Source organism: Cucurbita moschata, unplaced genomic scaffold (assembly GCF_002738365.1).
Source record: "Cucurbita moschata cultivar Rifu unplaced genomic scaffold, Cmos_1.0 Cmo_Scf00049, whole genome shotgun sequence".
Lineage (NCBI taxonomy): Eukaryota > Viridiplantae > Streptophyta > Magnoliopsida > Cucurbitales > Cucurbitaceae > Cucurbita > Cucurbita moschata.
Window position 1 is genome coordinate 938,455 of NW_019268565.1, and position 11,181 is coordinate 949,635.

Here is an 11,181-nt window from a genome sequence, read left to right on the forward strand (position 1 = left end):
ACTAGAATTGTGTTGGTTTATGGTAATATGTATGTAAATTATGTCAGGATTATGAGATGTCAGTCTTTAAGGTTAGATTATGAAAACATGTTAGCAATAAGAGAAATGATAATATTCCAAGAGGAAATTGTTACAAAAATTATATTATGAGTTGAATTGTACCTTCCTATTTGATAGGGCCTTATGGCCTCATGCATATGTATGTCCACTGGAAATAAATTTTACAAATCATGGTGATATGCCTAGATGATATGCTCCCCAATATTTTCGTCACTATATTATCACAACTATAATCCACAAACTCGGCGATATGTCCAACTTTATTTTAAGTGGCAATATGGTCAAGATATGATGATATGGCCAATAGAAGTAAGTTATGAAGGATAGGTCCTAACATATAAGCAATTTGTTTACATTTTCTGACCCAATAGTCTTGATGTTTAATAATATTCAAATTCTTTTAAAAATATTTTATTTTCAAATAAGAACAAGGACAGACAAGGAGAATGATGGCGTCTAGCGTAGAACCATAGGGTTCGAATACATTTATCTTTCGTTACACTCATTAATCATTCTAAATGCAAAAATTTATATTTTCTTTGTTTTAAATAGGTTGACTTGTGAGGATCCCAAATAAAATATTTGAATTGTCTATTTTATTATATTTCTAACAAAATATTAGTCTTATGTTTGAATGATCTGGGTTTTAGTATTAAATTTTCTACGGTAGATTGGACCCTAAAATATCCCACCTATGATTTGAAATTTATTTTGGACCCTAAAATATTGAGATCCTTGAGGCAAAGGTTGAGGGAGCAAAGGTTAGAATGATAGAACAGAATATACAACAAGAGACTTTGGAGCCTCATCGAATCCGGAGTTTGAAAATGCACCAATGATAACTAATGTAGAGATACTCCCTACTAATGTTATTCATTTAATAGATGACAGGGAAAGAGCAATCATAACAAATGCACACCCAATTATGGAAGAGCTAAATTTGTGCATTATCAGACCGGAATGCAAGCTACTACTTTTAAGCTAAAGCTTGTGATGTTTCAAATGCTACAAACCATTGGGAAATTTCATGGACTACCGTCAAAAGATTCCCACCTACATCTAAAGTCAATTTATGGAGTTAGTGACTTGTTCAAATTTCAAGGAGTCGATAAAGACGTGATTAGACCGAGCTTATTCCCTTATTCTTTTAGGAATGATGTTAAATCATGATTGAGTATCTTAACACCGAGAGCAATTGATTCTTCAAATTTTCTAGGAGATAAATTTTTATCAAGTATTTTCCACCCACAAGAAATTTACGGTTGATAAATGAAGCTATTGCTTTTCAGCAATTTGATGATGAAACGTTAAATGAAGCTTGGGATAGGTTCAAGAAGATGCTTAGAAAGTGTCCTCACCATGAACTACCCATTGTATTCAAATGGAAACTTTCTACAATGAACTGAATATTGCCATTAAACAAGTGGTAGATGCTTCCGCTAATGGAGCTATCTTGTCAAAGACGTCCAGTGAAGCTTATGAGATACTAGAAAGAATAGCATCGAACAAATTCTCAATGGGCTGATGTGAAAAGGAATCTAGGAAAGAAGACCCAAGGAGTACTTGAAGTTGATATTTTGACATCTATCAACGCTCAATTATCTTTAGTGACTAATATTCTATAGGCTCTAGCACTGGGACAAGACTCAATGACTAAAACATCAATCCAAGCGACAACTGTAAACGCGTAGTTGAATCTTGTGTATTGTGGAGAAAAACATCGTTTTGACCATTGTCCAATTAATCCATCTTTTGTTTTTTAGGTGGGAAATCAAGTTAATCAAGGAAAGAAGAAAAGAACCCATTCTCAAACCCTTATAACCTCGTATGGAGAAACCATCCAAACTTCTCATGGACGGAACAAAACTCGTACAGTTAATAAATGTCACCTAAGGCAAATTACCCTCCATATTTTGGACTACAAAATTAAATGGCATATGGTCATCAACAAGCCAATACCAAAGCAAAAGAAACTAGTCAAGCTTAGCACATAAAAGGGTCATCTCTTGAGAGTTTAATGAAGGAATATATGGTCAAGAACGATGTTGTAATACATAGTCAACAAGCATCTTTACGAAATATGGAAGTTCAATTAGGTCAATTAACTATCGAGTTAAGAAATAGACCTCTTTGAAAACTACCAGCAGATACCAAAATGTCAAAAAGAGAGGTAAGAAACAATGTCAAGAAATATAATTGAGAAATGTGAAAAAAAAAATCCCTAACATGGGAGGTGAAATTAAACAAAATAGCAACCGTCACTCCCAAGAGACAGCTGATATACAATCTAGAGAGGAGAAAAATGTTCAATAGGAGTAGAGGAAAAATTATGCAGAAGCAGTAAAATTATGCAAAAGCAGAAAAATCTCTGAAAACGTAAGTAGCATACAGTAATCGAGAAGTGAGCAAAGTGTATACCCCAATACCTCATTTCCAACCGAGAATAAAAGGGAAGAAGGAGGAAGCCTACGTCGAGAAGTTCGTGGATATCTTTTAAGGAAATTCATATAAATTTACCACTAGCACAATTATGTCAAATTCTTAAAGGATACTCTCACCCACCGAAGAAAATTTAATGAATTCAAGGTGGTAGAGTGGAATGGAGAGTGTAGTGAAATATTAAAAAAAAAAAAAACAAAATCTCTTTAAATGAGAAAGTCCCTGGCTCATTCATAATTCCTATATGAATGGGAGGGAAGGAGATAGGCCGAACATTATGTGACTTGAGATCAAACATTAATCTAATGTCTCTATCTATTTACAAAAAGTTAGGTATTGGTGACCTAGATAAACTACAAACCACCCTTCAATTAGAAGATCAATCTTTCACTCATCTAGAAGGTAAGATCGAAGATATCTTAATTCAAGTATACAAGTTCATATTTCCAGCAGATTTTGTCATTTTTTATTATGAAACGAACCATGGTATACCAATTATTTTGGGGAGACCATTTTTAGAAATGGGAAGAAGATTGGAAGATGTTCACCAACTCTAATGTTGAGAATGAATGATCAATAAATAGAATTTAATGACAGCAACCAACCTTAGACCATTTTCCCAACAAGAAAAAAATAACTAAGAGCTTTCACACGTCAAACTACTTCCAAGAATGATTCCACACCCACTTAAATGTTCAGTGAGGGCAATAACTAGTTTAAGTTTGAGAGTACTTAAAACAATTCTATCACCTCATACATATTGGAAAAAAATAAATAAATATCCAAACTTGAGACCACTCTATCTTAAACCAAAAGCTTGTTGAAGCTAATAATAGAGTAGAGTTTGAATGAGTTTGAATGGGTTGAATGAGTTACTGCTCAAGAGAAGGAGGAGGTGGATTCAATTTCGTCCACACAAATCTCAACCAACTCCAGGAATCCCCCAATAAAAGGACCTCCCTCCCCGTCATTCAAATCACTCCTCCTCTCAATCTCACTTCAGTTTTCTGTTGTCACCAACAACTGGTATCAGAGCAATCTTGCAGCAGCAAAAAAATGACAGCAGAAAAACAAGTTGAGAGCTACGTTCAGCCCTCCATCCCGAGGTTCGATGGTCACTATGATCATTGGGCAATGTTGATGGAAAATTTTCTCAGATCAAAGGAGTTCTTTGATATGGTGGAGACGGGTTATGAAGAGCCAAATGAAGGCGAGGTACTCTCAGCTGGTCAACAGCAACTGTTGGCAGCATCGAAGCTGAAGGACCTGAAGGTCAAGAACTATTTATTTCAGTCCATTGACAGGACTATCTTGGAAACAATGCTTCAGAAGAAGACATCCAAGGAAATTTGGGATTCTATGAGGAGGAAGTATCAAGGCTCAACGAGAGTAAAACGTGCTCAACTACAAGCCGTCAGAAGAGACTTTGAAATTCTCCAAATGCAAAAGGGAGAAATGGTGAATGATTATATTGGCAAGGTTATAAGTCTTGCAAGTAAAATGAGGATGCATGGTGGTTCAATCACGGAGGTTGCGGTCGTAGAAAAGATTTTGCGATCACTAACTCCAAAGTTCGATTACATTGTATGTTCTATCGAAGAAGCAAACAATGTCGAAGAGATGCAAATAGATGAACTCCAAAGCTCCCTGTTAGTACATGAGCAGAGGCTCAATCGTACAAGTGCAATAGAGGAGATGACAGCCTTAAAAATATCCACACCAGGTGAATCTTCAAGCCCTAGAGGTAGAGGGCAAAGAAGAGGCAGAGGTCGTGGGAGAGGCAGTCGAGAAAGAAGTGGAGATGTTGGCAGGTCAGTAGACCTAGCCAGAAATGATTATGAAAACAAAGGCAAGAGACACTTTGACAAGTCCAAGGTGGAATGCTACAGATGTGGACGCCTTGGACATTACAAAAATGAATGCTATACCAGGCTTCAAAAGGAGAAAAGAGATCAATCCAATTTTGTGGAGAGAAGAAGAAGAAACATTATTAATGTCATTCCATGCTATGAAGGTTGCAGATCAAGGTGTATGGGTCGTAGACTCTGGATGCAGCAATCATATGACAGGTTGTAAGGAATTCTTCTCAACTCTAGATGAAAATTTTCATACTACGGTTTCTCTTGGCAACAATTCAACTCTCCAAGTGATGGGGAAAGGAACCGTAGATATCAAGACTAGAAATGGCTTTGTAGAGTCTATTTCTAATGTATTCTACATCCCTGATCTGAAAGCCAACTTACTTAGTATCGGTCAGTTACAAGAAAAGGGGTATGTGATCACATTCCAAAATGATGAATGTGAAATTTATGACTCCAAAAGAGGATCGATTGCTAAGATGAAGATGACCACCAACCGTCTATATCCGTTGACGTTAAATATCGTTGCCAAAAGTTTGATGGTGAAGAAAGAAGATACCACCTGGCTTTGGCATTTTAGGTATGGTCATCTACACTTCAAAGGATTAAAGACGTTGTCCTCAAAGAAGATGGTAACTGGGTTGCCAGATATTACTCCACCAACGGAAATTTGCGAGAGCTGTGTAGTAGCAAAACATGAAAGAAACTCTTTTCCATCTGGAAAATCAAGAAGAGCTCAAGCAATTTTGGAGTTGATTCATTCGGACATATGTGGTCCCATCTCTCCAGCATCAAATGGTAACAAGAAATATTTCATGACCCTCATCGATGATTTTAGTCGAAAAACATGGACTTATTTCTTGCACGCCAAATCAGAAGCCTTTGATTGCTTCAAAAGGTTTTGTGCTACTATGAAGACGGAAACTGGAAGAAGAGTCAAGGCTTTAAGAACTGACAGAGGTGGAGAATTCTGCTCGAACGAGTTTATTCAATTTTGTGAAGAAAAGGGCATACGGAGGCAGTTAACAACAGCATATACACCACAACAAAATGGTGTGGCCGAAAGGAAAAACAGGACCATTCTCAACATGGTTCGAAGTTTACTAAATAAAGGAGAAGTCCCGAAAGAATTCTGGCCAGAAGCTGTCGTGTGGTCCATTCACATTCTCAACTGGAGTCCTACCTTTTCTGTTAGAGATATGACTCCACAAGAAGCATGGAGTGGAAGAAAACCTGCAGTAGACCACTTTAGAATCTTTGGGTGCATAGCATATGCACACGTTCCTGATGAGAAAAGGAAGAAACTTGAAGACAAGAGTTTGAAGTGTGTGTTCCTTGGAGTAAGCGAGACCTCTAAGGCGTACAAGCTCTATGATCCTTTGACAAAGAAGGTGGTGATAAGTCGTGATGTAGTCTTTGATGAAAAAAAGACTTGGACATGGGAAGAAAAGATCACTGTGAATCAGCAGATTCCTGTAGATCTTGAAGAAGGACAAACTGAAGCCCCGATTCAGCCTCACTTTGAGCATGGAGAGAGCTCATCACAAGCTCAACAAGAAGAACCAGTAGAAGAAGATCATGATCATAATCAAAGACATCCAAGAACAAGAAAGAGACCAAACTGGATGATTGATTATGAGATGGACTATGAATCAAGTGATAGTGGTTATTTTGCATTCTTTATGGATAGTGATCCAATTGTCTATGAAGAAGCAGTAAAGGAGAAGAAATGGAAGGAAGCTATGGATAGTGAAATCAAATCCATAGAGAAGAACAAGACGTGGGAGCTCACTGATCTTCCTAGAGGGCAGAAAACAATCGGAGTAAAATGGGTTTTCAAAACCAAGTTGAATGAAAACGGTGAGGTGGATAAGTACAAGGCGCGACTTGTTGCAAAAGGATACAAGCAAAAGTATGGAATTGATTATAAGGAGGTATTTGCACCAGTGGCACGTCAAGACACTATCAGGCTCATAATTTCTATTGCAGCACAGAAATCTTGGCCTATATATCAACTTGATGTGAAATCGGCCTTCTTACATGGAGAGCTTCAAGAAGAAGTATATGTGGAGCAACCAGAAGGTTTTGTTCAAAAAGGCAAAGAGGAACAAGTATACAAGTTGAAGAAAGCTTTGTACGGTTTGAAGCAAGCTCCGAGGGCATGGTACAGTCGCATTGATTCTCATTTTGAAAAGATGGGATTCACTAAATGCCCGTATGAACATACGTTGTATGTGAAAACTGAAAAGGGAGGTAACATTATCATTATTTGCTTATACGTTGATGATTTAATATTTACTGGCAATAATGAAGAAATGTTTGAATTTTTTAAGAAGAGCATGATGAAGGAATTTGAAATGACGGATCTTGGCTTGATGAGATATTTTCTTGGAGTAGAAGTTACTCAAACTCCCGCAGGTAACTTTATCTGTCAGAAGAAGTATGCTCAAGAATTACTTGAAAGGTTTAAATTGGATGAGCGCACCTTTGGAACTCCATCAGAATTGGGTTTAAAGTTGCACAAGGATATTGACTGGCGAGAGGTTGATAATAGGTACTTCAAACAAATTGTGGGAAGTTTGATGTACCTAACTTCAACAAGACCAGACATCATGTATGCGGTTAGTATGATAAGTCGTTACATGGAGCATCCAACGGAAAAACATCTCAATGCAGCAAGAAGGATACTTCGTTATGTGAGAGGAACCTTTGATTTGGGGGTATTCTACAAGAAAGGAGATGATCCGAAGATGGTTGGCTATACAGATAGTGACTATGCAGGTGATATAGACGATCGTAAAAGTACTTCAGGAAGTATTTTCATGATGAGTTCAGGAGCTATTTGCTGGTCTTCAAAGAAGCAACCTATTGTAACACTCTCAACTACAGAAGCAGAATTTGTGGCAGCAGCAGCATGCTCGTGCCAATCAATTTGGTTAAGAAAAATGCTTGAAATTCTTAATCAGAAGCAACCAGGTACGACGGTTATATATTGTGATAATATGTCAACTATTAAGTTGTCTAAAAATCCTGTGTTGCATGGAAGGAGCAAGCACATCGATGTTCGATTTCATTTCTTGCGTGATTTGTGTAAAGAAGGCATTATTGAACTCAACTTTTGCCGAAGTGATGAACAAATCGCAGATCTATTCACAAAGCCCTTGAAACAACCATTGTTCGAGAAGCTTAGAAGAAAAATGGGAATGTGCAGAATCCAAGATGTATATCAAGATGACGAAGTGAAGTCCTAAACTGATTTCCGCAGAATTCAGTTTAAGGGAGGGTGTTGAAGCTAATAATAGAGTAGAGTTTGAATGAGTTTGAATGGGTTGAATGAGTTACTGCTGAAGAGAAGGAGGAGGTGGATTCAATTTCGTCCACACAAATCTCAACCAACTCCAGGAATCCCCCAATAAAAGGACCTCCCTCCCCGTCATTCAAATCACTCCTCCTCTCAATCTCACTTCAGTTTTCTGTTGTCACCAACAAAGCTTGACTCTCAATACTATAAAAGAAAGCAAACAAGTTGCCTCGATTGCTTATTGGCAGATAATCTGCATCATAAATGGTGGTGTCTAAAACAAAGGTAATGAGGATGAAAAAATGGAGCTATCCTTATTGTTTACATAAGTTACATTTATATGAGGTTATGCTAAAACTTTAAGATGTCAAGAAAAGAGAGTCAAGCTAAGATACGACTAAGATCGAGTTTCGTGGTACCAACTCTTGTTGGAGCAAAGTCTAGAGTGTTTGCTAATCAAAGATAGCAAAACAAGGTCAAAAATTCTCCGTACCTCTTGCATGCTAACCAAGCGCTCTACCATTTGAGCTACATTCCCACGTGTATAATTGAATAGTTAGATAAACATAAAACAAATATATTATAACATTCAACAACTTTCCATTGGTCAAAAACTCTAGACTCTTAAAAATGTTTTGAGATCCTTTATATATTAGAGCCAGTTTAGTGAGAGGTAAAATACTAGTAGAGCATATTAACATTTGGTTTTACTCTTTTTAGCTCATTTTATAGAAAAGTTATTCATATGATTCCATGACCCAAACAACTCTACTATTCAATTGGCATTATAAGAATTGAGTAAGGACGTTTGATTTTTATTTTTCGATTTAGATTATTTTGAATTCTTGAAAAACTAAAAATTTGAGAGTTGGGTTAACATACCAACCCAAAAATATGTTTATAACTCAATCCTAACATACTTCCAATGTTTTTATGTAAATTAAGAATATTTGACATGACTGAGGTTATTAATACAATGTGACTAGTAAATATTGGATTTTGAATTTAATAAGATTTTAGTTATTAATGTAAAAACCTATGGGGGACAAATAGATTTTTTTTTTAAATAATAAAAAAAGAAGGAACACCCGAACCATCCAACCCAACTCGAAAATAGAGAATTGAGTTGTATTGTGAATCCTAGTCGGGTCATTCGAGTCACCTTCCTAACTAACTCAAAATTTTGGACGGGTCAAAAAAAATTTCAATTCAATCCAACTCATGTACCCCTATTAAAATCAGTTGGAAAATTTTGCGGTTCCTCATCTTCTCATCTCACCCGTTTCCGAGTCAAAACATACTTCTAATTATAATTCAATCATTATAAGTTCTTGATTTCTATACTTTTTCTAATATTTGATATCATAAACTTTTTGAAACCTCCACATTTCTATCGACATTTACACATTTGAACTTCCGACTTTAAAAGAAAAAAGTATATCTAATTATTAAGGTAGACAGGTACTAATGTGTATATTCTGAGTTCATCTTCCGAAGTACCGAAAGAAATGGGAGAAGCTGTTTTCGAACCCTTACCTCTTAGCCGATCATATATATGCAGATAGATGTAGTTCGGAACCTTGATAGCAATTGCTGGACATGTTGCTGCCTTTGCCATCATCAGCCATTGAAGCTATAGGTTCTACCGTCTTCTTCTTGCTCACGAAACGGCCTCTGCAGCCCCTTTCCCTTCTCATGGCGTGTAGGTGTCTCGACTCGTGAAGATAGGGCTGCGTACTCGCACATATTAGTTACACAACAAACGATAAGTTCGAGATTTATATATATAATTGGGAAGCTGTGAGTTGGTTGTTTCATTACCTTTTTTTGTGATCTAGATATCTTGTTTAAGACCTCGGCCTTGGCTCGGGATTGTCGTCGACGTAGTATTCCATGGTACTGTTTGGCATTCACGTAAACAGGTTCTTCGGCCATTGCTAGAGGCAAAGTCATTCTGGTATATTCTGAATTATGCTGTGTAACAACCAACCTTTAGGCTTTCATAGCATCAAAATATCAAATTCAGCTACAAAATGGATCATGGGGTCGTAAAATAAGTGGTTTAGGTTGGTTTTGACCTTCGATCATCCTATGGCTATCTAAAGGGGGAAAACTGTTAAACAAACACGACTCTCCACAAGTATATGATATTGTCCACTTTGAGCATAAGTTTTCATGGTTTTGCTTTGTGCTTCTCCAAAAAGCCTCAATTATAAACACATGATCTTCCACTAAATTAACCAACGTGGGACTCACTCCCAATAATCCTCAACAATCCTCCCCTCGAATAAAGTATCCACTATAAGCCTCCCCTGAGGCTTATGGAGCTCTCAAATAGCCTCCTTATAGGCATAGTAAAAAAATGACCAAGACTCCGAAAGAAAAAGGAGTCGAGCCTCGATTAAGGGGAGGCGTCCACATTGTTCGAGGGGAGGTGTTGGATGATGAAAGTCCCACGTCGGCTAATTTAGGGAATGGTCATGGGTTTATAATGAAGGAATACTCTCTCCATTGGCATGAGCTTTTTGGAAGCTCTTATACTCAAAGTGGACAATATCATACCATTGTGGAGAGTCGTGATTCCTAACAAAAACACTAATAATTACACTAACAATTCTTAGCTTATATATGTTAATAATTTCTCATAGAAATGTTTTACGATTAATAATATCTGCTATCGATACTCTATGATTAATAATCTGAATAAAGTTTGAAAAATCATGCACAAGTCAAGGTTATTGACTCACCGTTTATATACATGTAAATAATCGAATTTTCTCAATATAGGAACGAAGAGAAAACGAAAACATTATCAGATACTCGTACCAATGTTTGGAATCCAAATGGAGGCATTAGTTGTCCATAGTAAACGTCGTTGTATTGGTAGGATGTAGCTGTTGTCTGTTATAAATGGAAACGATTAGTATTTTATTTTTAGAGATAGAGAGGACCATTGAAAGGGTAACAACCTCATAAGTAGAAGCGTGATAGTGTTCATTATTCATCAACGGAAGAACAATGGATGCATCTTTACTCTGACGTGCTACTATTGATTCTCCATCTGCTCATATCAAAACTTATCAGGAAAGCTCGACTCTATTTCCACTTCCTATTTCATTCTTTATTTTTATAAATTTTTCTATTTATTTTTGTAGAGATTGTAACATAGATTTCTTAGAATTAGGTTTCTAGGGGAAATTTATCTCAATTGCATATATATTTTAAAAAATACTCCTTTGAAGTATACTTTATAATTTTCATTTAAAAAATATAAAATATCTTCTTAAAATAAAAAATATTTTATAAGGGAAAAATATAATATAATATACTAAGGAAATATATATAAAAGGTTCAAGTCTACCGGTCTATTAGAACGCCTCAGTTGCATACATCACTGTACTTCCATTTGACACCTATCGTGATGATAAATGACTCATATATATATATATATATATATATATATATATATATATATATATATATATATATATATATATATATATATATATATATATATATATA

The 11,181-nt window shown here is 36.2% G+C and overlaps 1 protein-coding gene and 1 non-coding gene across 2 annotated transcripts in view; both read right to left on the reverse strand.

Moving 5' to 3' along the window:
- Positions 1-1,320: 1,320 nt before the first annotated feature.
- LOC111435570 lies at positions 1,321-1,426 on the reverse strand. Its single transcript, XR_002709092.1, has one exon. It is a non-coding gene; the product is annotated as a Plant small nucleolar RNA R71 (small nucleolar RNA).
- A 7,577-nt stretch (positions 1,427-9,003) lies between these two features.
- Positions 9,004-11,181, reverse strand: part of LOC111435455 (nuclear transcription factor Y subunit A-7-like) — a 4,492-nt gene continuing 2,314 nt past the window's right edge. The window contains exons 3-6 of the mRNA XM_023072828.1: positions 10,629-10,720; positions 10,486-10,560; positions 9,481-9,633; positions 9,004-9,389 (exon numbers count right to left, since the gene is read on the reverse strand). Coding sequence (XP_022928596.1) covers positions 9,207-9,389; positions 9,481-9,633; positions 10,486-10,560; positions 10,629-10,720 — 503 coding nt within the window. The 3' untranslated portion in view covers positions 9,004-9,206. The remainder of the gene's footprint in view (positions 9,390-9,480; positions 9,634-10,485; positions 10,561-10,628; positions 10,721-11,181) is intronic.